The sequence below is a fragment of the Bombus vancouverensis genome, chromosome 6 (assembly GCF_051014615.1).
Source record: "Bombus vancouverensis nearcticus chromosome 6, iyBomVanc1_principal, whole genome shotgun sequence".
NCBI classification, from domain to species: domain Eukaryota; kingdom Metazoa; phylum Arthropoda; class Insecta; order Hymenoptera; family Apidae; genus Bombus; species Bombus vancouverensis.
In genome coordinates, this window is record NC_134916.1 from 2,242,768 (window position 1) to 2,270,145 (window position 27,378).

General features: G+C 37.8%; 1 protein-coding gene across 3 annotated transcripts in view; it reads left to right on the top strand.

The window, feature by feature from the left end:
• Nucleotides 1-7,208: 7,208 nt before the first annotated feature.
• Ets98B (DNA-binding protein Ets98B) overlaps nt 7,209-27,378 on the top strand; it is a 65,838-nt gene continuing 45,668 nt past the window's right edge. Inside the window, exon 1 of one of the 3 annotated variants that reach the window (XM_076619085.1) lies at nt 7,209-8,119. In XM_076619085.1, the coding sequence (XP_076475200.1) occupies nt 8,084-8,119 (36 nt within the window). In that variant the 5' untranslated portion in view covers nt 7,209-8,083. Of the gene's footprint in view, nt 8,120-9,995; nt 10,156-27,378 lie in introns of those variants that run through there. The other 2 variants (XM_033342733.2, XM_076619084.1) reach the window with 2 other exon arrangements.

Here is a 27,378-nt window from a genome sequence, read left to right on the forward strand (position 1 = left end):
AATTAAGCTCCCAAACATTAATTTTCGTCACCATGATCCGGTTACGAACAGACACCCTATCAAGGCTGGAAGTTTCACGGTTACTCAAACCTCCGTATCATCGATTGAACAACGATCTCAAGGGATAAAGTAACAAACTGGAGCGACTGCTAATCAAGCCGCGAAGAGCAAAATCGTCCATCAACGGACAAGAACGATTTATCGTTTCATTGATCGGTGGGGAGATTTTCACGAAAGTTCGCGATCGGTGTAGCGTATACGAGAGACGATCGAGCAGAGGCCGTGTAATTGCGATTCGATTCTCCATGTGTGCGCAATCGAGCCGCGCATTGTAGCGATTGCGACACCGATCTATCGTGGGAATGCGCGGGAACAGCGCGGCTATTTCTTTTTAACCAACGATTCCAGAGATGACAGGCTGTGACTCAGCTCTCCACGTGTATTGCTACACATTTTCTATGATTCAGTACGAAAAGGATTCGGTGCACACATCAAACCGCAAATTGGTTCTCCGATCTGTCCAATCGCCGGATAATTAAAGACGTCCTTGCTCGTATATATTTATCGTCTCTCGTAGCCGAGATCAATCGCTATAATCCTATACGAATAGAAAGTTTGGAATCGTGAATATAACAATAGAGGAGATTTCATCTCTGTCGTTTCGAAATGCATTACCCTACGTTTGACTTAAAATTATTATAACGTGTCTAACAAATCGAGTAATAATAATTGGAATCGTCTCCTTCTGCTTTTTTTTTCAAGCATACAAGGAATCGAACCACAATAGGAGCGACCGGAAATCTCTTAGCTCAAGGGAGGTATTCCGAAGAAACGGCCGCCAAACGGTAGATGAAGCAGGAAATTAGCATCATGCGGGCATTTGGAAAACGAGTCAATCGAGGTAGCAGCGCGCATAACTCGGGGTCCGCAAGCTCGAAGGCAACGGCATCGCATTCTCCCCTTGGTTCGTGTTTTACCGAAAGGCGAGAAAGAGGAGCAAAGAAGAGAGGGGCGAAGAAGGTGGCGAAGAAAGACGGCGGCGACGCGGGGAATAGAGGGAATCACGGTGGGAGTAATGCAGGAGCAAAAGGCAGAAAACACCGGTAGGCAGTTTTGTAGCTGTTTTTATCAGCTTCTGGGCATCGGGGGTTCAGGCCCGACGATGCCAGGACGCATCTTGGGGGGTTCGTGTGGGAACGTACGTCTCTTTAGCGTACTACCTCTCCTCCTCCCTCCGAACTCTGTTCCCTTTTATCCTCGTTCGTTCTCGTGCGGTCCTTTTCTCGCACGGCTCGACGGGTCGAGCTTCCCTGCTTGGCTTTCCTTTTTCCTCTGTTCGCTAGCTCGGCGACTTGTTTCTCTCCCGTTCGTCTTGCCCACCCTCTCGACCGCCCTCCACCTCGTCTCGCTTCTTCAGCCTCCTCTTCATCGTACGGCTGCCTCGGGTACCAAGGGTTATCGAGGTCACCCTCCACGGTGCACTCGGCTACGTGGTGTGCCCTATATTTACGCACGGTAAGAGCACCCTGAAGAGGAGGTGGTCGCCCCTCTCTCTATCTTCTTCCTCTTTCGTTCAACGTTTCTTCTCCGCCTTCGTCTTCTTCGCCGTTTTCTTCTTCTTCTCGTTCTTCTTTTTCTCACGTTGCCATTGTCTCTTTCTCTCTTTCTTCCTCTCTTGTCCCTTTTCTTCCCCCTCCCTCAGTCCCTCCTCCTCTTCTGCTTCTTACAGTACTCCTATCTTTTTTCTCCACCCCCTACTCAGGTTTCTCTTCAATAAGCGCCGATCGCTTTAAGATCGACTCACAACAATCATTTCAATGCTTCGTCTCGTTCGGCTTGATCGGATTATCGTGTCTTTGGAAAACTTACATGCGTGAAACATCACTCTGGTGAAAGATTACGCACAGTAGATTATTATTAAAAGAGGGCAGAGCACAATCGGGGTGTAATAGGACTGTGATGTTTGTAAGCCCATTACTGTCACATTAGCTTTTAGCCCAGAATTGCATGAGACATAACGTTTAGCTTTCGTATGAATACGATAAATCACTGATAAATTTAATGTTAATGCAATAACACAAAGATTATGGCACACTGTTTCTTATGCTTCGTTCTCTAACACCGAATGCTCATTAAGAAACTTATGACTCGAGGAGCTATGCGCGAACACCGATGACTCACGTGCGGATAGACATGCCATAACACCCTATGTAGTTACATTGCCAACGAACCGTGATGCAGTTCTTTACTAAATTACTAAAAGCCGTTCGCTAAAAACGCATATTGCGTTTATTTCATTTTTTTACTCCCTTGTTAGAAAATTTGTTTAATTACATAAGATAATCCAGTCTTGCAGAATTGATCCATTCTACCGGGGATAATCATTTGATTTCTGTTAAGATCTATTATAATAATCTATTAAGATCAAGAGGTATTTCTTAAAACTGGAATCGATTAATTTGGCTTCCAAATGGAAGAACTTTCATTAATAGCGCAAGTATATGGAGTAAATCATTGATAAATCTAAAAAGAAATGGCATTCATTGGTATTAATGAGAATTCTTAGCAGCATTTTCGTTAATAAAATAACCACATGAGATGGAACGTAAAATTAAAGTGCATATAGACCACTTCCATCCAGAAAGGAACACAGTCACGGTAGTCTAATATCGCGTCATCCTATAAATTAAGGTGATCGCTAAAAAGCCGCAGAGCATTAATTTGTATGATAAACCGTATATCGATAGAAAGAACGCATATTCTGAAAGGTTGCAACAGTACCTTCGAAAGGTTACGATACGAATTGCAATGCCGCGTGTCGTAACCTTTCGCGAACCGCATCGTACGCCGCAAATATGTCAGATAATGGCTGGTATTATCTGTTGAGTTGTAATTACCTCGCCCTGGCTTTCACGCCCGTTCGATACACGATTTTTCGATCTGCGTCCTGTCGTTGGTGATTTTATCTAGCGAAAGCTGGCCGACTCGTTTCGCCATGAATCTGCGTCATCAGGTGCAGGTGCGAAACTAATAACTTTCGATGGCGTTTGGCGTCATCGTAGCCACGTTTCACCTCATTCCATGGCGTGAAACATTTCCATGGAATGGTTTTTCGTTCGGTTCAAAGCATACGCCGGGTTGCTCACCTCGGTTAAGGAACAGTCGTGCTAGGAACACGTAAACGTCTAATGAACCACGCGAAACGCGAATCTGCTGGGCGTAACAAGCGACTGGTTTGTTAATTAGCTGCTTAAGAGAAACTAGACGTGGCGATCATTGCAATACTATCTAGATGAATGGTTGTTAAGTGCGCCGTCGGCTATTAACTCGCCTGAAAAAGAAGATATAACGCTTACTTAGTCCCGGTGAAAGGGAATGGTCTTTTCTGCTAGACGATTACAGGTGTTGGTAAAAACCCACGCAGTCGATTGTGAGATGGTTATTTTACCAAATCGTAATAGAACTTTTCTTGATATTTGAAAAGTACAAATTTCAATTCTGTTAAATACCATGTAAGTACTATCGACTGTCCATGTGACACGGGAGATGTCATCCAAAGAAATAATTGTAAAGATTTTAATAGATTCTAAGATTTGAATAGATCCGAAATATTCTTTACGATTAAACAATAGCCACAATTTTTGAAGGTATCGGTATACGGGTGTGTACGGGGCCTAAAGATGCTACGGAGACCTCATGCAAGATACCACAGGGTGGTCGCAATACGCGAACGTTACGAAGATGCAGGACGATGAAAAATCTCTGGTATCTCAAGCCAAGATCCCTCGAACAATGGGATATCTTCGGGACCGACTCGGTTACGGTGGACAATTATTGCTCGATTGCCGGAAGATAATGTTTCATCGTGGATGAAATAATGATTTTCTTTCGGCCGGACGAAAACATGTGAAAATTCCACGATAATGGCGGCCGTAAATTATTTCTGTCCTCGGTTACCGATGGCATCACGATAATTGGATACCGAGATTCTAGCAGATGACCGGAGCACGATAAATTTTGAAGAAAGGAAAAGTGATCTGGTTCACTTTCCTCTCGAGCCTCGCCGCGCCTGAGATACGATAATGTCTCGCCGTTTTGTTTTATGGCTTGCTCCGAACTTTAATCGAATGGTTACAGGTTAATGTATCGGTAAGTTGGTTTAAACGGTTTCTTGATTACTAAGGCGTTTATCATTTTCGTTTAATGAAGCGTGGAGAGGGATAGGATTTGTTCCTTTCAATTTTTTATTCGAGTCATTTAAAAAATACAGATTAACTGTTTATCTTTAAATGTTTTTATTTTGTTACTTTTGTTTTGATCTTCGATCGAAGAAGATGTATATAATGACGAAACCACTTCCTTTTCTTCAATTTTTCTAAGTCTGTACGCTTTCTAGCCTGATTCGTCCATTTCCAAAAAGAGAAGAAGAAATGTACTGAATGTCAACTTATACCGCATATCCGCCACAAATGTCGCAGATTGCGAATAGGGCGTACGTGCCCTTGTACTTGAGCAGTCGCATACGAGCTGCAGTTCTTTCCTTCCCGACATAAATCCTCTTCGTTTTTTCTTTTCTCATGCTTTCTCACAGCTGAACGACGTTAACGCGGCGAACACCGACGTCACTACCAGTCGACCGCTTTTATTTTCTACTCGCTTCTGCCATTCTCACACGATCCTCTCCTGCGAAACAGACTGCACAAAACAGACCGCGAGACGACCGAGACTGTTTTCACTGAAACAAGTTCCCCCGATTTCCGTCCCAATGACGCAATTCTGCTTATCCAATCAAATCGACGATAAAACAATCATAAGTAAGATGGTCTCCCATTAAAGTAATTTAGCCTTTTTAATCTTGCTATCTTAACGTATTAAAGATCGACGGTAATACTTTACGTTAACGCAACATCTCATTTATAACTTTTTTAATCAATCTACATTAGCAAGGGATTGATTCAAATGTGGTGGGAACAAAAAGGAATCGTTAAATTATACGAAATGCCCGAGAGAAAAGCGTATCTGCGCGTGATAATTTGCATCAATGAACGTAAGTCGATTTTTTCAAATGCAAACGAATTAATTTCCCAGCCGGATACGGACTTTCACAATGGGGAAAGACTGATTCGAGCAGTCACGTAAACTACGTACTTGAGTGGTAGACCTGATCGTTAGCCCGTGAACGGTTTTACAATAACGCTCAAAGTGTTTTTATTGGGTAGTAAGAGCCATTGAAATAGATAGATCAATAGAGCGGTAAAATTTATCATCACGCTTTGTACGTATCTCCTATATTTGCATAAGAATTTTTTGCCTGCTCAAAACAGAATCTCGTGAAACAAAAATTTGGATCAACTGCTACCACCCTATTCTCTTGTAATCGTTTAAAAATAATCATCTTCTTATAATCTATTTCCGTAATGTCATAATTAGGTAGCTGGAATTTTATATATTCAATCAAAATAATGTTAATTAATTGAAATATTTAATAACCCAAGCAAACGATCCACATAATATTAAACACAATCGATTGTGATTCATTGGATAAAACGTTAGAAAGTCACTGATGTAAAGGTAAGACAATCGAAAGAAGAGAATTAAGAGGAGAAAAAGAGAGAAACGAATGCTACCTACCTTTTTTGAAAGACACACGTAATCGTTCGATTTTTCATGCGAGCTTAGTTCATTCGATGCTTTTTTAAAAGGAGAATTTAGGAACAAATTTACATATATGACGCACGTAGATACAAAAACCAATAGTGATCGTTGCCACATGATTGATCATTTCCTCTAATCAGAATTACATTATGAACGATATAATTAAAAGTTAATTTGTACTTTCAAAGTTAGCAAAGTTAAGTTAATCATTTTTTCTTCTTTCTTTTCCCGTGGATAAAAGCGTAACGGTAATTTGCGATTTCCGTTACTTTTTTTAGTAAACCGATTTATCTCATGCTTACGTTTGCGCTAAAAGTTTTCTTCCGATCAGATTAGTCGACGATCGCATGATCTATAATGCGCGCTAGCATGCGTCTTTGCTAGTGTTGCCACGAAACATTTGAAGAATCCTGAGCATTTCGTCTTTTGTAGGATCGTACGTATTGTAGAATAGTAGAAACGACGCCATGATGCTTAAATATCTTGCAAAATTATTTTTCATAAGATTCAATGCGTTTCAAATCGGTTCTCTTTTTTGAGGTCTCGTAAAGTATAGTATGAATGAGCAAATTGTAATTTTCATCAAAGAAAGCAACGCAAATAAAGAATAAAGTTTTCTGAATGGAGTGGTTTTTGTCGTAGAGTACGGGTGCAACAGATTATCTCTATGCTTTTTTACCATTGTGTACTATTGTACATATTCCTTAAATCTACTGTGGTCCTCGAATTAATTTCCTGTCTCATCATAGATTATATTCTCATTTTCCAAATAATCCCTTTTGTTCCTTGTAATCGAATCACCGTTTTTCTTGAAAAACATCTTCCCATTATCTTTAGCATTTACATGATCGAGCATAAGCAATTAGTAATTTCCGGCTTTTTATTGATAGTTTGATCTTTGCAAAGTTTTACAAATGTCTGGCCTGGAATCCGTTTCACAATCCTCCAACGGCGCCATCGTCCTGCACCGCCATAAGTCAGAAAGGGCTATTGTGTCCACTTTTCCTCCATAAAGCGTGTCGCGGATCTAATCGCTGACTAATCGCCCACGCAAATACCTGCGTGCTCTCGCGCGAATCGTTAGAGTGCGTTTCCAAGGAGTCCGCTAAGCGTGTACCGGGATATTTACTGTCGGATCAAGGCTAGTAGCGGATTCTACTCTAGCGACCCATGCGAAAAGAATGGCATAACAAAAGTTATCATCGGTTATTTTCGCCCTTTATGATACCATCTTTGTTCATATCTCTCTTTTTCTTCATATGTTCTACGTTTCCCTATCGTAATGTCCACGTTAACATGTAATACGTCATAAAATTTTGTTTCGATGCTTGTAGTTGTCTAAGTATAGCTCTATTTAAACTATCTATTTGTTGAAATGAAGTCCTAACGCTTATCTTAAAAGATTGGTCTCTTTTTTATTTCATAAATTATTACAATTAATAATTATAAATTGTTAAGAAATTACAGTTATAGAATCATCGGTAAAAACGGAGAGAATACTGCGCATGCGCAGGAATCTTTAGTAGGTCGTGTCGACGGCTTGAACGAACTCGTCCCGCGCCGTTCGTTCAGACCAGTCATACCAAAGGTGACTCGAGATATGCCACGCGTATAAATCGCTATAATCGACTGAACAAGTACCTTCACCTACCTCGAATTCGTGTAATTGTCGTATAACATAAGTGTGATTTGAAGAAATTTGAAAATCAAGTGATATGTGAGTTGACAGAACCTCAAAAACACGTGAATATGTCAAGTGAATGTACTGTACTCGCTACTTTCTCGAGGTTATCACGTTGAAATTGACGGTTGGACGGAAGGGATGGGATATAAGAAAGGAAGAGGAAACTTCTAAAGATAATCGTTCAAGTGACCCAGAGGAATAGATCGGCTCCGCAGAGGGTGCCAATACGTAAGGATTGTCGGAAGTTTTGCGAGGAAGGCGCGCGAGAGAGGCGCGCGCACGATAGTAGGTCGAGTCGTGTTCGATGAAACTCGGCTAGGCTCGGCTAAGTTCGATACGCTCGAATTCGAAGTTCGTTCGCGGCGACCGCGCGTTCGCTGTTCGGTCAGTCAGTCAGTCGCACGCGGCAAACGAAGTCCTCAAGAAGTCGAGGAGGTTAGTAAACGCGCGAGGAAACATAGCGAACGAGACATAACAGAGAAAGAGATAGAGACTGAACAAGGTGAAGAGAAGAAACGATAAGTGACTCGAAGAAAACAAAACATTGGGTGAGAAGACGATACAGCGAATCTTACATAGCGCGTTACATTCACGTGAAGACTGGAGCCACTCTAGCGAGTGAGTCGATCTCTCTGTTCGATTCGAGAGATCGACTGCTACCCTTCAAGGCAGCGTCAATAGGCAGACGGAGAAAAAATCGTCAAAAGTGTAATAGCACAAAGAGAATCACCGACGAATACGACGATGGTATACAGTGGTGGCTTCGACATGGTGGAGACGGTGAGCTATTTGTTTTTGTTTACTTGCTGCGAGCTATAAAATGTGGATAGATACGTTCAATAACAGTTTGATCGTGTGTATATTGCGTTTGAATAGCTATTTCAAATCGAATAAATCTTAATTATACAATTGCTTCCTGTTATTTATCTAACTTTTGGAGGAGTGTAGAATTGTATTTCATTTATAAGATATTTCTTAGGTTAGTGAATGTAAATATCATATTGATTTTTCAAGAAAGTCAAATTTTATCAGACTATAATATTACTCAGTCAGAAAAAAACGCTAATATACTGTCAAATTTTAAATAAAAATATCGTAAATGTAAACCCTTTCCTAAAATAGATTTAAGAAATTGTATTGTACGCGAAGTAATGTTTTGAATTAGATGTCGTGTTCTGAATACGTACGTAATAGTAGGGAGAGAATTCGCGCCAAAGCTGACACTGTTTAAACGTACAGTACCCTCGCCATGAATACAATTATAATTAAGTGCAAATTTTGTAACCGCTACCATACTACATGCTATAACATTAACTGATACATTAACTCGATACTCAAGATGTACAACAATATATTTTCATTATATAAAATAAAATAAAGTATAATAAAATAGAACAAAAGATAAAATTTCAACTGAAATATAATTATAAGCTACAATTCAGTAGAACAATAAACACAACATTAAAATTTTTTACTAGAAGAAGAAGTCACGATATTCATTTTCTTTCTATCTATTTTAATTAATCTAGGATAATGAAACATTATTCAAAATTAATAAAACGTTACAAAATATATTATAGTTTACTGACTAATGATTGTTCTCAAAAATTAGCTATTCTCAGAAAACAATAGGGTAACGGACTAACGCGATTTTTAATAGTGAATTCTGACAAAACTCTCGAGGCTCTTTGAGGTAAAACTTATTTGCATGCAAGTCGTACGCACGGCAATTAGAATTAATTTAAGCGAGCCACTTTAAAGGCAACGGGTGTTTTATAAGTGAAATGCCATTCTAAGCCGGCTGGTTGACGATAATGAGCAAAAACGTCGTCGACCTGTCAACGAGGACCCGGATAATTTTTCCGCGAAGATTAAAGTTGTGTCCGTACGTAACATCTGTCCTTTCGTTAGTTGTCTCTAAAATTGCTGCTTCTCGAGATGTATTTGCAAATCAGCGAGATAAATTTATCTGACTGGAATATCTACACCGATGGATAAAAGCCAGGATTCTAGGAAACACCTTGCATAATATTTTTGTTCCTCGAACGTTTTCGTGCTCATACAGACATGTGTATTGTAAATAATATATAGCAGCATATAAAGTACAAACACGTAATTTTTATCATCATTTGTTTTGCTATATGCGTTAGAAATTTTACGATTAATGTAGCATTTTCATACAACTGCAGTTTCATTACTCAAATCGAATTTCCATACTCGTACTTCTCTTTTTAAAGTGTTCTTTTATTAGTATTTCTACTAGTGTACTTCTTTCTAAAGTAATTGTACACATATTTTATGATTCAATTGAGCTTCATTTAAACGACTAACATAATTCATTATCAATGCTGTTACGAATTGAAGATATTTGTAAACCTATACTCCATTTAATATTATATAATTCATAAATTTTATTTTAGTAAAAAATAGACTTTTATTAACAAAAGCTACACGTAAATTCATATTAATTATTTTGAATAATATGTCACTCAAAATACATCCGGTGTCTTTTGAATTTTATGCAAATGAACGTCGCGTTCTTCTTTCATAATTTCCTACGAGTCAAAATAGACCTGTTTGTTCTACAATTTAATCAAGGTTGAGTATAATTGAAATTATTCAATACAACTATCTTTCGCGTAGATTGATGAAAATGCAGTTTCGCTGTTATGAACGCATTGTCCCAGTTTGTTTAACTAGATACGGCCCTGTTGTAGAAAGACACAAACAGTCGGAGACGGTCGCGCGGAAGGCTAACTTTCGAATCTACTACAACTAAACAGATGATAGTCAGATACGAGAAATTCACTCAACTGGTACGTAATGGAAAATTTTGCAGTAAAAAGGAAGCAAAATGTGCTGTTTCTCTATCTCGAAATTTCATTAGAAGATGCATTTTTTGTTTTACGACTGTACTAATTACCGGTCATAATATAATCACATAATTAGATGTTTCTCGATCAACTAGGGTCAAGTTTTCCCTACTGTTATACTTTTGTAATTGCAATATTTAATTCGGTTAATTTGTTATTTCATTCGATCAGGATAAAGCAGAGTAAACAGATAATTCATTTCGATAAAAAATTTAATTATTAATTTAAAACTTCCTCGGGATACTCGATATAAAAGTTGCCATTTTCTTTCAGTTATAATATTCTGGTTGACATGACATTCGGATTATTTTCAAAGCATACAGAATTTTTATCTGGTTATGTACACAAAATCGAGGTAAAGCGGTAGGTGAGAATTGATAGGGGAGAACGGTTAATCCATTCCTTTTTATCTGGTTCCTTTCATTCTTGATAACTTGACGATAAACTTGTCGTGTAATGTAGTCGCTAAAATTGTTTGTTGCTCGTCGGTGTTTTTCTTTTTTTCTTTGTAAATAGCAGATAATAGTATAGTATATATAGCAGATAATAATAAATAAGAAGCGGTCAGGAATTTCGCTTTCACAACTTATTTTTATTTCGCTCGAAAAAGACGTAATTGCAGTTCTTCTTTGAAGTTTCTTCCTCGAGCTGTGCGTAACTGTTCGACCTATTTCTGTTTTACAGTTCTCTATATGTCACTCATAGGAAATTTGTATCGTAGTTCCGCTTTTATATCGCGGACAATTATTTCGCATGTGGGCTTGCTTTATCTCGCCTCTCAAATCATTTTTTTCTCCATTTCATCGAGTGGTTAATGCGTATATTCTGTAATAGAATTATGTATTCATGAAAGAGGTCTGTAAAGCCCGACGACATGAATTTTACATTACCATATTCACGTATTAGATATATCTAAAATTTCGCTATTCTGCATTGCCACCTTCGTCTTTCAATTGTACACATAAAGTTTTCTTTTAAGACAGGCTAGTTGTACGTTATCGATGTTTTCAGCCTTCTTAAAGTCATTTAACGAACTGTTAGAACGGAGTGTTGTTCCTATTAAAATATTCCCTCTTCTTGAATACGATACTTCATTCCGTATTCACTTCGACATTTGCACTCGATCAATCATTGGCAAAGTTAATGTGGAAATTTTAAGAATAATAAAGTATCTACTCTGTTTGTGTTTATGTTAATGGATTTATCGATTTAGTGTGTATCGAGTTTTGTCGGTCTCTTTTACGCGATATTTTACCATGGTAGTTATAATTACATTTGCGTTTATACATTAATATTTAACGTTAGTACATTCAGTGATCCATTTTGCATGTACATCTAACGGTGATGATTCCTATAACTTATTCATCTTTTCCTAACCCTATTTTAGACTTTTGGTAATGTTGCGTGATAGCATTGAAGCGTTTACGTCATAATACGCACTATTAAGCTTTCTCAATATCCGCTATTATAATTTAATTCGAGACACATCACTTATTATTTTATTTTTTAATTTATTATCATTTATTATTTTACGTGTTACCTTCTACAGTTTTAAATAGATATACAATCCTAACACTTTTACAATATCCGTACAAGTTTCTTTCGCGTATCTTTTTTGCCTATAATGAAAATTGTATCTTATTGTGCTCATAAAATTACTCATAAAACAGCGACACAACACAGGTGCGTACGTTGTTCGCTACGATTTTTAGGAGCATAAATACTTTCCTGATTCATACGACCTTCGTCCGATATACCTTTTATTTAAACACCGTATTTATAAATAAGATCCTGAATTTGAAAAATGAATATTTTCAGACTACGCATGATATATGTTTGCAACATCACGAATGTCCATAGAATACAAAACGATCTAACACGATCATGGTTCATCGCAACCATTTGTAAAACTTTTTCTCACACCTAAAGTATACGTCAAAAAGAAGTCTATTTCATCATACCGTGATTCACCATATCCATACCCAACTTTTTCTATGTAACACAAATCTTTTGCGGAATTCTATGTTCACGAACAACCGCGAAACACCCGGATAATTATCCGAAAAGGAGATCGTTGAAACTTGAGTTAAGCATGGTGAATAGCGTTCATGCATCATAAATCGGTTGGTCGGAGAAGAGACGGTTAGAGCTGGCCAGACATACAAACAGGCAGTCAGACATACGGCTGACCACGTAAACAGGGTGTAATTAAAAATCTCACTAGCCGGTCTTTGTGTCGGATGTTGTATATAGTTGATGTCCTTGCCGAGGCAATTCGAAATCCTGTCCCGGTCTCGCATTAGCGAGGGCGTGGTTGGTCGTTCGTTCCTGGTCCGAGGATAGCAGGCCTCGTAGTAATTGCACCAGACTCGTTTCCATGACGCGACTTTTGCGGATTCGACTTCGTTTTTTTTTCTTCATCGTTTATTTTTGATCGCGCTTTCACGATGCGTACCGCGTCACCACGAGATGCGAAGAACGCCATCCGCGTAGCTTGTTTTCGCGTGTTGACCTTTGTCTAACATTTTAGTTAGTGTCAAACAGACGCATAGTACGTAATGGAGGAACAAAAGAGATACGCAACATCGAAACGTTAGACGCGTTTGTTATATAACTGGACTCGCGAGATTGTAATTACGATCTTGCTCGTCTTAGTGTAGAGGAGTACCGTTGTCGAGGCACGGGGAAAAGAAAATCGCGGTGTTTATTAATAGAGTTCTCTTAGACCGTATTGATAAACGATATAACCGGAGTCCTTGAATGAGTTGCACGTAGCTGAGCGTGACCGAATTCGAACGGCGATTCGAACGATTTGGATCCTGAGTAGACGATGTACGAGCTCAGGGAATGGTAAATGTTATGTTTTATCACGGAAATCTGTATTTTCAGAAATATGAGGACTAGGGAAATTTTCATAAGAATAGCAAATATATTCGTAATAATTCATTTGTTGATATTTAGAAAAATAATTTATATCTTATAGTTAGAAAGAACCGCTTGGTAATATGAGGAAAAACAGATAGAAGTCAGCGATGAAAGAAGTAGTGGATTTTCTATGGTATTCAGAGGACGCAACGTGAAGAAGCTGAGGTATAAGTGTTGTCCGTGATAATTGTAGCTGCTGGCTGTAGATGTCGCTGCTGGGGTTACTGCTGCATTTTCTTCTTATTTACCTAGATGTTGTGGAAGAAAAATCGGACTATGGGCGCCAGGATTTGAACCTAGGTCCTGAACGTTCGTAAGCCGCTAACCACTGCGCTGCCGTTGTCCAGTGTTAGTTAGTGTTGAGTGGTGGTATTTGCGCTGTCGAGTGCCGCCACAAAGGTATTGTCAGACTCTGAAGACACGCGGTGCTGTATAAACAGGAAAGACCAAGTAGGCGTTCTGAATAAGACGCTGGAGCCTAGTTATTTCTCATCTCTAAATCAGAAGATGCTTCTTCGAATTAAATGTTTTGTTTAATGTATGTCATTTAAAATTTTATTTGCCTCACGAAATACCAATGATTTATCTAAATCCGGTCTTTGCTGCTTTATACACAAAAGATAATTATCCCTATAATAAAATGTTTTTTAGTCGAATTTTATAGAGAACAGATACGAAATTGGATTAAAAGACTTACAGATAATAGGAAACTTGGCATATATAGATTTAACTAATCAGTATCTTAATATCAAAATAAAAATATCAAACCGTTTTTTTTTTTTTTTTAAGAAATTGGCACAGTTGTGTGATCGTTGTTTTTAGTTATTTTTAAACCATCTGTTCGAGTAAAATAATAGTAAGAACGAAAGTTCGAGTGGATTTTTTCGGTAGATTCATTGTTTCATTGGTTTCTGGTAGTCGAGAAAGAGTTCGCGGTGACCTTCTCGACTTTCCTGGAACCGCATCGCGCCTGTCCCCTTTCGCCCTTTTGCTCGTTCTTCACCCTCCGTTCTTTACGCTGCTTCGGGGCCAAACGGACCAAAGAATTCGCCGGTATTATTCCAACGAAAAAATGTTTAAGTGCACCGACGGAACCGCATTTCCCCGCGTGCTACTCAGGTGTCTACCCCCTTTGTTCTCCGGCGAACGTTGCGAACTTTTCAGTTGGGTTGCACGGATTTACACGCATACGGCACAATACAGCGATCATTGCAACGTCCTGCGAACAATGCCGATTTACATACGTGAGATTTGTCGATTTTTCGTTCTACCAACGCTAGATTCATTGATATATGTACATACATCGATATACGTATACCACTGATCAGAATATTTACCAGAGTCGTTATACTTGCTTCGAATATGATTGTTAAAAGATACGAAACAATGCTGTTTCGTTTGATACTTTATAAGTAAATGAAAGAATGAGGGATCAGTTTTCAATAAATAGCAGTCTTGCAATCTAGGCGTATTTAAAGATTTTTTTAGCGCGCGTAGGGTCTATGTAGAAAGTAAAAGAAATGTGTTCATAACGAATCGAGAACATAGTATAGAATTGTTCGCTTCCTAACACTCCTTTTTTCGTATCTAATTTTGCTTGGAAATACATATTTGGGAAATTAACGCTCGCGAGAATCATTTCAGTAGTTATTATCACCGACGTAATCTAGCGTGTACCTTGGAATTATATCATTTTGACCCGAGAAAGTATAATAGTCGAGGCTTTATTATCGTTTGAGTTTTACACAAATACCGCCTTTCAATTTTCATAGTCAAACATCATTAATTTCTTAAACTTAAATGAAATTGTTTTTATTGGAAGTAATGAAATTGGAAAAAAATTTATTATCCATTATTCCATACGAAATTCGCAAATCATGGCTTCGATTTCAAGACAAAACGAAAAGTCGTATCGATTTACATGATATTAATAAATCCACTCGAATGCTGGCTGAGTTTGTGGTATTAACCACACCGAAGATCAATGGTATCTCTAGACACCAATAAGAAGGTCATTTGACCAAGGTCTGAAAAGTGATCACGTGATATTTAGTACTGGCATATTTTTCAAATTTTAAAAATATTGCTTGTCATAATACTATAATGCCTACTGAAAGATTATGATAAACTATGGACGATATTAAAATATTGTTCGCTTTAATAGCTGTATTTTAGGTTTCTTTTTTACAAAAATTTGTTAATTTGTAAATTACTTTTAACGGGCTTATATCTTCTCTCATTTTCAATTCAGTTCAGACTATTTCTTAATTATAAAATAACATTAAGATGAGAAAATCAACAAAACTGGATTTATCATATTTATTTATATTTATTATGTTTGTCGTGTCATATGCTAACATAATTATCAGACCCGATTAAAAAAATTGTGCTAAAATTCCCTGTTCTCTCGTCAAATGAAATGAGGTAAGGTAATTTGTCGTTATTCGTATAAATTAAATCGGCTAACGCCCGATTTTATTGCTGACTGACGAATATCAATGGCATCTTTAAATACCAGTAGAAAGGCCGTATCGCGGAGGCCTGAAAAGTGGTTGCGCGAGGCCTTGCACAACCGTTACGATCGAGCGGTACGTCGGTACGTGTAGCAAAAGTGACGCCAGCTCGCGTGTCGGCCCGCCGCGATCTACAACGATCTAGCAACGATCTGGAGCCCGAAATCGGAGGCATTAATCAGCGTTCGGTGCGTGCACGTGGGTGGTCAGCATTGACGCAAATAGTAGTAATGATCAATACACAGGCGTTTTATATGCCGCGGAGTAGAGAGATAAATCGAGCGAGGTCGAGGCTTTGCCGAGGCTAGAGAGCGCCGATTTTCGAAAGGCAACTTTTCAAAGGTCGATCGCCCCTTGATATTTCTCCGGTTCGCATCGAGAAAGTTACGCGCGGCGATCGGCTCGACCGCGAGAGGAGGAGGGAACGATAAAAAGAAAGAAAGCAGCAAGTAGCTTCTAAGGAACTTGAAAACACGCGAGTTCTCACGACTCTCCGTGTGTGAAATGATATTGAAACGCCAGTTGCATAAATACGAGCGATATACCTGGATATTGGCTGTAAGAAAATCGTGATAAAGATACGATGAGATAGTTTGGCGAATTGAATGTGTGCTAGCAACGATTGATTTATTTTTGACGTTAATTTATGATAAACGCAATTACGATTTCGATATTTAGCAATATTGTTGCAGAGTACCTATGTATTTTTTTATTAAAATTTAATTCATTCATTTAAATCTTATTCATTAATTTACTCATCTTATATATTCTAGTTCGGCTGTTTAAACGCCTATAACGCATATACGTTAACGCATATAATTGAATATTTGCATGTAATATATTAAGTGCCGAGTAAAAAATTATTGAAATAATATTCATACTATGTTTTAATCGGTATTTGGGATCTTCAGATATATTTTATTCAGAAATAAAATGATTTAAATGGGCAATTTATCAAGTTCCGAACACGGTCAGTCAAGGAACCATTAACCAAAATACCACCAATTTTAATTTCTTAAATAAATATGGAACATGGACCATCATAATGCTAATTTTCTGTAATTACACATAATTACAGTAATCAAGATTCCATTATTCAAAAGCTCAATTGATCCGCCCATCATTTCCTCCTTATATTAAACATATCGTTACCATACGTTGACGCTAACATTAAACGTCGTTCGAAAAACTCACAAAACCCAATATCTTCGCCATGTATCGATAATACACGTCACAGACAAACCGCATTGCGTCCAGTGACACTTGTTCGCAAAAAGACGCCCAAGAAGCCGGCTCTCGAGGGTGTCCTTCGCCGTGGAATTATCGCGGTCCGTGCAACGCCTTCGGGGAATTATTCCTACTTAATCCTGTTATGGTGGTTGGAATTTCTTCCATCCAACCGCCTTCTTGTTCCACGAGAAAAGCATTTTTGAATTTTATAGAAAACGAAACTTTCCTTATCATTTTATTCCTTAAATATCACTTCTAGCATGTAATAGGAGAGGCTACGTTAATGATAACTTACTATTTCTTTGAAAAATAGAGAATCCTTTAACAAAAGAAAAACAGGAATGACTAAAAATGATCCAAGGGCCATGGTAGAGTTAACGAATCGAGATATATCCTTGATGGTCGATGGATTTCGGCAGAAAGTAGAGATTACGAGAAGATGGTCCTCAGTTTGCGTTTTTCACAATCTCTTCCCCACTGCATTGGGACCGAACGCGTCCCTTTACGCGTTGTGTCGTACGTGAACGTCCATCCGTCTGTCTGTCGGCCGGTGTATCGTTTCGGCCTCGGTAACGCGAAATTTACAGCGGCCATTACGAGCTGATATTCTTTGTCTTGTCGCTCAACCTCGTCCGTTCTTCTCCTCTCGGCTCGTGGTACCGCCTTTAAAATATACTTTGTTGCCGCGGCGAGCAGCGCACCAACAACGCTCTTACCTCCCGGGGATTCCCGTCCTGCAGAACGATTTGCTCGCTTCGTGTGTGCACATGCTCTTAATACCCGATCCGCGAGAATAGACCGTTGTTCCACTTTATTTTCTGCGATGCTTATGTCCTAAGCGACGATAAATCGCGATAGCTTCTTCGAGCTACGTGGAATGTCTGTGTTCTAGTGGACGATCATTTTTCGTTGACCCTTACTACTGGGAATCAATGGAGGTGGTAAAGTGGATAGTTAGGGACTTTGCACGGACACGATGCAGTGTTCTAGATATTGGTAATTTGGGTATCTGTCGATTCAAAATGTCGAATATTGAAAACTAGTTAAAAAATATGAAAAGTTTAATAATAATTTCGCATTATCAAAGGAGTATAAGGGGATAATTCGTACTCTCCATTTGTGTGTTTATTCAGTCATTCAGTAGATTCGTGTCTGTCAGCGTCGTATGTAGTGAGATAACAGAGTTATTAATTAAGGAATTGCAGGAATCAACGACGATAAGATACCGTCTAATACCGCGTGTGATCATTTACGAAACGTTGTTGCTCGTCGAATCGTGATACACTCAAGGTTTCGTTGTCTCGATCTAGACTACGTTGGCGCCCGTCTCTTACTTTCACCTCGTTTATTACACGTACACCTTTTCATCTTATACGATTACACGGAATTCTTGCCGACAATTGACCCCAGCAAAACGCTCGCGTACGCGTGGATGCATCTCATAAACGGATTTCAGACGCTAATTCGATGTTAACAAATCCATTCCTAGTTACTTGGAAGCTAGCATCGTTGCTTTATCCCTTTCACGTGATCCTCGTATACCAGAATTAATGAATGCTTCATATAAGTTTCAGTTTGTAAAATATGCTTCGTTGGTTAGTTATTTATTGCGCTGAAAATTTTCCCATTTTCGATGGAATATCACTATATGTAGTGTTTAATAGATGTCATGATTTTAGAAAACTATCAGTTGATTAAAATATCTTATAAACATATACTGTGGACATTATTCCTTTAATGAAATTTTTAGGTTAGAAGAAAGAATTACAAGAAAGCCACTAAACAGTTAGTATCTAACTTTCGTTTAGCTTTGGTTTTATAATTTTCTGTGTTTTCTGTAGCGGTTTCTATGTTAGAAAAGTTGTTTGATGGCTTTATGCATAATTTCGAACTTTTATAACGGCGAATTTCTCGGTGGAGAAACTATATTTTATACATAACTGAATAATTTCTTTCCTAGGAACAGTTCGCTATTACTTAGTAAGTACATATAATTACGTGAGATGACTATTTACTTGTTATCTTAAGTATAGTTTTGCTTAATTTACCAGATATTCTATATAACAATGCCTACATCCGTTGCTACTAGTAACAATTTATTGACTGGAAAGAAATATGAAGAAATATGTATAATACAAGATAATATTAGAAAATTTCGTGTCTAGATGCTTTAGAATTTTCATTCGATATTTAATTAACATAATAGGTATAACTTTCATTATCTGCCAGCAAATCTTCTGAAATAACGTTTCTCTCTTCCAATTTAGATTGTATTTCCCTAAATATGTATGTATTTCAAATAGAATAATTCCAACTTACATCGTTACAACTAAAATTTCATAAATCCATTGCAATTACTGTTAGCTTGTGTGATTGTGCTACTAATTGTAGGATGCTTCGTCGAACCGAGTGAATTCTCTCACAGTTTAACTAAGCTAATTAAACTAGAAACAATGGTCGCAACATATTTTAATGAACCTTCTACACAGCTTGTCTGCCGTATTCATTTTTCCAAACATAATTGCATCACATCGTCGTGTAATGTTCTCAAGTTCCATTTCAAAACTCAAGCAATCGATTACCACAATCGCTTTAATCGCAAACCTTACACTTCGCCACTGAAAATTAATTTACCTATCGATATGCGTCGTTTGACCATCAAACATAATTATATCACGTGAAAAAAGATATTCGCAGAACACGTGTGCGAAATATACGAGATACACCAGTCGATCGAGGTTAATGAGCAGCTCTCGTACGTTTCAAGCGTCAGGAAAGGACCATTAATAACGTTGGAAAATCAATTAATTGATCGAATGAATAGTTTCATGATGCAAGACGCGCGCGCGGCTCTTGCAGCCTGTATCATCTTTAGAAAGCATATAGGTAAATAGCCAGACCTCAAATATGCGCGTGCGAATAGGTCGGTGAGTAATACTTACGGTTAATGTTCTGTGACGTTCGAACGTAAGACGTCCAAGTGCGACCGGATTCCGCGATAGCAGCGACCGTTTCACGCACATCCGGATGAGGAAGATAGAAGGAGCAAAAGTGCATGCACCAACAAGGAACAATAAGCAGCTGTTACACCGCGTTACGCGGGTGCATTTCAATTACCCAAGTCTGCCCTAACATTATCCGTAACTACTCACGTGTCATGCAAACATAATTAAGAATCGTCGCGGGACCGCTCGTCCATTCATGCTTTTGTCCCGTACCTGCTACAAAACTAACATTCTTTTCTTTTTCCTTTTTTTTCATTCCTCCGTATACCTTTTCCTCTTCTCCTTTTTCTCTTCTTTTTCTTCCCTTCCCTGTTTTCTTTGCTTCTCTGATTTTGTTTTTACGTCTTCGTACTCGAACTGAGAGACGAAGGTTCAAGCCACGACCTGAACGGAATAGTAATGGGCGGCATTATTAGTTGAATGCCAGTACGTAATCGACGAACAACGTTTAGTTTGAAATTAGCGTACGTGAGTAGAAAGGACAAGGTTTTTCTATTAACTCTTAGTTGGTAGGTGGACTACAGAGATTGTATGAAAGTCGACTTTCTAAATTTCGAAAAAACATCCAGTTTTTTTTGTGCACAAATATTATAGGGGGAAAGCACTAGAAAAAGTATTTGGAAAACATTTTTAATGACGATCGAGTTCACGCGTAAATTTTAATTGTAGTTGCATTCTTTCGTTCTTCAATTTTACAATTTTGTTAGATTTATTTTCTTAGTGAAATTGGACGATAATGTGGATGATTAAAAGCAAATAGATATTGTTGCACTTGCTTCTCTTATTCTCATAACAGCCTTAAATGCAAAATAGTTACCACGTCATAGTTACCACAGTGTGTTGTGGTTTTACCATTTTATGACGACGCGCTGTTTTTGTTAGAACGGTTCTCCTTGCGCGAGTAGGTACCGTTTTCATGAAAGAAAGTTCAGCAAAATCTCCATGCTATGATGGAATTTCTTCACTCGTTGACGAATGCCATACATACTTCACCGTGTTTCGTCATTCTACTCGGTAACATGTTTTTAGCATTTCGTCGATATCATTTTTTCGTTGCATACATTTAAGATTGTTGATTTTGTTTATAAAGTAATAGTTGCAAACACCGAGAAAACAGAAATCTTCGAATGGTTTAATAACATTACTATCAAGAAAAATATACAACTACTCGGCTGTGCATGTTGGTAAATTGCTTATTGCGGAAGAACAAAATTAATTACATAAATACTGGCAGTTTGGGAAATATCAAACTTTAATAACATCGAATCAGCAGTATCCAAAGGTTAACGTCTTAAGCAAATTATGTGAATCTAAGAAAACACATGCAACGTGGTTGTTCAGAAAAATTAATTATCGCTCATGTCCTTTTAGGCGCGATAAAATATTTTCAGAGTTTGCAAATTCTTGGAAGAATCATCATTTTATCGCGGCCTGAAGGTGTTCATTTAACACTACTGCGCTTATACCGTAGAGATTATATTTTCTCTTACACTGTAAAACCCTCTAATAATAATCATAATCAGCCTTTCTTTTTCACGTGCGATCGTGCGAAACGTTTGACGCGCTCGCAAGTTGTCCATAAATCCTATTTTCGCGTACGACTCGATGGTAAGGCAAAGAATAATCGGTGAAAAATTTGCTAACGTCTGTGGAAACTCATAACCTTCGTTTACGATCGTCGTGAGCGTTACAGCCGTGTCACGTCCTCGATGGTTTCGTAATTACAAGGGTCTTTGTCGTTGAATTTTTCTCTTCTAGTATTAAACGTAACGGGTTTCGTGGACGCGTGACAAGAGTAATTAATAAGGATTATGATAATCGCTCGTTAATTTTCTCTCAATCGTTCTGTTTACTATGACTACATGGTAAAATTGATTTTATCTAGGACAATCTAATAAGAATGTGTTATTATAAAAATTAAATGTCATTTATGATTAATACGCGAGTTAAATATTATATATTAGAATATAACTTTTACGTACAATTATTAACGGTTGCACAAATTTTACATTAAAATTAGATCAAATCATATATTTTATTGTACAAAATGGGATTTCATTTCTGCTAAAATCTAATTTTTCAAAATGTTTCGGCAGAGTTGTTCCGTAAAAATAATCAATACGTCATCTGCGTCGATTGTTGCTTTCAACTCTTATTACCTTGATTCCTGTTAATCGTATTATATCGGGCGTCGGATATCGAATCAACCGATCAAATTGTTTGTTAACTTTCATGATAGTGCAACTAACGCGAGAAGGATGTTCACGCTTGTACGAATGAAACGCTTGCGGTAATTGGCTTTCCCCTCGTTCTACTTTTATAATCGCGAATGCATGCGTTTTCGAGTTAGACGTGAAACTGCAAACATCAAGAGCTTGTTAATCACGTAACGCGTGCCAGGGATATCAATGTCTGCAATTTTTTCAAACGTTCAAGATTGCATTGTACCTATCGTTTCCTCTCTTGCGTACTCTCTGGTTTATACAGTATAAAAATCGTGAAAATTACAATGGATGAATACAAACGCAGACAAAGAACATTTTTATAAATTCCTGTTACGACATTTGTGATTATTATCCCATTATTAATCAGAAAATTATCAGAAAACTCTTCTGTTGTTACGGAAGTTGGTAATGGAGCTTCTTTTTTTCATGTCACTAAGTTCTACGTATTTTCTATGATATAAATAATATGATATAAATATATATGTATATATATACTATTAACGTGTTCGTAATGATAGAGATTGATGACGATATTACTTACACGGTACAGTGTTAGGTTTCGTAAGAATTATTTTTCTCATCCTGAAAAATCGTATAGTTATTAAAATGTGATAATTATTTTTATGCGTCGTTTTGCCAAACTGTTTGGTCGAAGATAATAACGTTAATAATTATGTAGATGTATGTATCTTAAGATTAGTTTCAGCGAATGAAAATTCGTCGAGTAAATAAACTTTAATTACTGTACTATATATGATAAAAATACGAATATTTAACGACATAATGTGTCATCGACGATTAAAAATCATATAAATAGTCTCTGTAAACTGCAACATTTTACATTTTACACTATATTACAAATTTCGCTGAAAACAAAGTAGGTCAACACGCAAATCACATTTCAAGAATTTTACGAATTTCCAGAACAATCAAAGCGAGCTGCTGATGATAGCAATGTTAACTGGTATGCATATATTTGTATGTATAAATGTTAGTCCAGTTATACCTTCACATTATTTTACTAAGATCGTAAAATATGTACGGTAGCCGGTCATTCGCGAAGATTTAACGTTCGTGCTAATTAGCTTTTTTTCTTGTTTGGTTGAATTTTCTACGCGTAAGTGACCGTGCTCACGCACCCGAGCACGCACATTAATGCAAAGGTATATACGTAATACGTACGTGTCTCTGGTAGGTAAGTACGTAGGCAGTCGTGCAGCAACCGAGTTTCTTCGATACATGGCTTTACCGTTAGGCCGCTTGATACTCTTGTCCGCGAGTCGCCTACATACGGGCCGGCCTTTACGTACGTTTAATGGACGGATTCTCAAAGCTTTTTCTTCGTTCTTTTCGTTTTTTCGTGCTCACGCTCCAACGATCCGGCGGTGGTGGTAATTTGAATACGCGCGCAGAACGCGTTTCCTCGATTTAAGACGATCGAAATCACGGACGCTTTTGGCTTAGCTAGAAAGTCTTCCTTGGATGATTTCTCTCAGTCCTAGAATCAGCCTTTATTATACCGCTGCGTTTCTGCTCTCGTTTTTCTCTTATCGGTTCTAGTCGATCCTTCTCATACTATGTAACTAGCATTTTGATTACATGAATGTGTTTAATATATATTATATTTATATATATGTATGTCTTGTGCTTTCTATGTCTTTTTATTATTCGTGTAATATCTAAAACTAGGATTATACGTGTATCTTACAAAATATTCCTAAGATAATTTTAACAAACAAAAAAGCTTGTACTGTTTTACAAAGATCTTCCTTAATAGTAAGAAATTTTTTAATAGTAGAAAATGACGAAAATATCCTAAAGAACGTAACGAGGTCAACTAACAGGCGACACCGCAATGAATTATATATGATACATTAAAACTTGTTCATAGGTTATTTTGTTACATGAACCATGAAAGGGTTATGCGATTTCATTAGTAGTGCCCCAACATAGTTTAGTCCTCTCCCTTTTAATGAAAACAAATGGCTCCAATTTAATCGCAAATGTAATCGGCTTGCTCGGAATATCAGATAAGTCCCTAATACTTTCGTTAACGCAGGAATTCCAAGTAAAACAAAATCCATGGATACATTGTACGAACAGAGAAAGAAATAACGGTAGGGGGGAGTAAAAGACGTTGCACAGAGGGAGAACACGAGTTTCATTTGAATAGAATAGGTCGATAGTGATTTACGATACCTGAGGCTCGTCCGCTCGTGACTGTTTTCCACTTCTTCTTTATTTTTTTTTTCTTCCATGCTACACCTCTCGCCGCGACCTCTGTTTTTAATGACATTACAAAATTCGTGTGCTTCTGTCTTCCCGCACTTCATTCTCTATTTCTCTTCATTCGTTCTGGGTACAGAAACAATGCCCTCCCATGATAATCAATGTTAGATATCTACGAATGAGTCTATTAGTTAACCCCTTAACCTACAACTACGGGCATAGCCCGTAGTACGATGATCGGGCCAAACGTAAATATTACGGGCGTAGCCCGTAGTACAATGATCGGGCCAAATATAATATATAATATTATATATAATAGCTTGTTTACGTCTTCGGCCCAAAATTCTCGAACGTAAATCGTAGGTTAAGGGGTTAATAGACTATAAATCTTTTAAAGATCTACAACACTTTTCACGGGGTTCAAGATATTCAATAAAGAAAGGATTTTGCTTCGTCGCAACATGTACTTCCTGCCTCTGAATTGCAGTGGTTACAGAGAGTGTTGGCACACCCTTATTTTCCAATGAAGCATTTTTTGAAATCAAATATTGTATTATATTTTCAGAGTATTACGTTTTTATAATCATATGAAAGTAGCAAAGTTGATACGAAATTTAATATACTTGAACGTAAATGCTATAATAGACAAATTGGTGTGTTGATACTACTTCTAGCAGTTGTATCTGAAAACGTGAATCTTTTATTCTTTTAAATAGATATCAGTATTTTCTGCCAAATATTTTTCTACGTTCAAACCCACTAATCTTGATTACATTTTTCTAGTGTTCCACAAATGATTCTTCTCATAAACTTCTCGCAAATTCTCACAAATCCACACAAACTCGAGCAATTCTGACTCACATGACTCAGAATAATCCCGATTCCGACCATTCGCACGATCTCTTAACGCGATCGTTCTCCAGCAACCCTAATAAATTCCGGTGAAATTCATTTCCTTGATCCAGCAGCACCGCCAGTCCGTCTGTTGAATCCCTCTGGTCGACGTCTTCCGCCTGGCAAGATTTAATGCATCCTGAAAGAGTTCACACCTGTAGCCTAGCATTGCGCGAGCTCCAACTCATATTTATCAAGGTTGAGTCAAACGGCGGGCCGACGCGTAAACGTCAGATCCGTCGGTGGAAAAAGAAAAATCTGTCGAGGAGTTATAGTATCGAGTTTTAATTCTACACGTTCACGTACACGGCGTCGCGGCCAGAATTTACGGCACCACGCTCTCCCTCTCACCTTTTCGTTCATGAATGCAAGTTTATAAGTTATGATGCCGAGATAGAGACCGATGCAGCGTATCAGAAGCGAGAAGGGCACGCGAGCCGCGCTACATGAACGGCTTCTGAGAATCAAGGCCCACCATTGCCGCAGTCACCCACTGATATCTCAATAAGGATCCGCGATTTCGATCTAGTCTAATCCTGGATTCCACGCGACATCTATGAAATGTGAGACTTTAGGAACGTAGCGTCGACTGTAGATCTTCCCTTTCATTTTTGTTCATTTTTGTAAAATGTGATTAATGTTTGAAATTTGCCGAAGATAGTATCATCTTTTTTAATTATTCGAAGGCGCGATCTGGATACCTTGCGAACGAAAATTGTGTTCCAAGAGTAAAGATACAGGGAAATTTAGCTACGAATTGCCCGAATAATACTACAGAAACAGTAGTATAAACTATTAAATGTAGGAAGAATAAAGTTCGTCTAAATTCGAGGTGATTTCGGAATGATTCAATTATAATGTTCTGCGGTGTTTCCCATAAACGACATTAAAATTCATTTTGCATCGTTAGAAAGGAAAAGAGGGGGTGAAATCTGAGATTACAGCTACACGGTTACATATATAGATAGTTATACACCACATTGCACATGCGGAAAGAGAGAGTACCGTGCATATTCTATCTGCTCTGGATACACAGGAGGCGGGTTCTTAGAACAGGAGGCCATTACCGGTGCCCGGCCACATACTGATATCTCAATACAAACCCTTAGTTTGAATCCATTATAATGCCGGACTACGCGAGCACAATCGTCGCGTCGTGTACTCGTCTACGTATGCGGCTATACAGTATTATCTTCCGAGGATGCCATCCATACCACGTTCCAGGAACGCCTGCTGGAACCCTTTCTCTTTCCTAGACATGAATTCTCTCGTGTTTGCCTTTTCGTTTCTTTCATGCATGGCTCGCTTTCGTTGCGTTGACACTCGATTAATTAAACTTTATAGCCAATAGAAATATATCGATTCTCTGTGTATTAGATATTTTAGATATTATATTAGATCTTTTGTTTCAGCATTGTTTGAAATATCAGGAAGTATCAGAATATTTTGATACAGACGGATAAATCGATGGGTGAAAAAATATGTAGGAAAAATTAGTAAATGTGAATTATCTTTTCTAGGAATTTGTGTAATTTTTAATATACATATATTCATATCTTACCGACGCTTTTATGTTTTTAATTCGTTAAACCTTTCTCCCTATTTACAAACCTCATATACATCAGCTTTTACACAACTCCTTTTTCCGTACATCTTTTATCGCATGCTAATATGATTTAAATATAAATGTTAATTGTAAATAACGAATCTATACAAATATATGCGAAAAAGTAAAATGTAAATCATTTATATCACTTACTGGTTATGCCACATCTAGTTCAATAATTTCACTCCAACTTTTACATTTATCTTTTTGCTGCTACTCCCCGTCTATTTATAGCACACGACAGTACCAAAATATGTAATGTTATGGCATTCGATTATTTTCGAACGGTATACGGAAAATATCAAATTGCCGGAGGATTTTCTATTTTTACTTCTTTCGATTCTCTGGTACAAATTTTCGCATTGACCTTTCGCGAAACCTTTCTCTCGTTTAACTCGTACTTTACACAGAGAATAGAAACCGCAAATATCCAATTCAAAGATATATTATTAGCCTATCATATTTCAGGAACACTTTTTCTGGCCTTTATTGTTTCTTCACACTCTTATCGCGTTTGCCGTATCATTTATCTTCTTTGC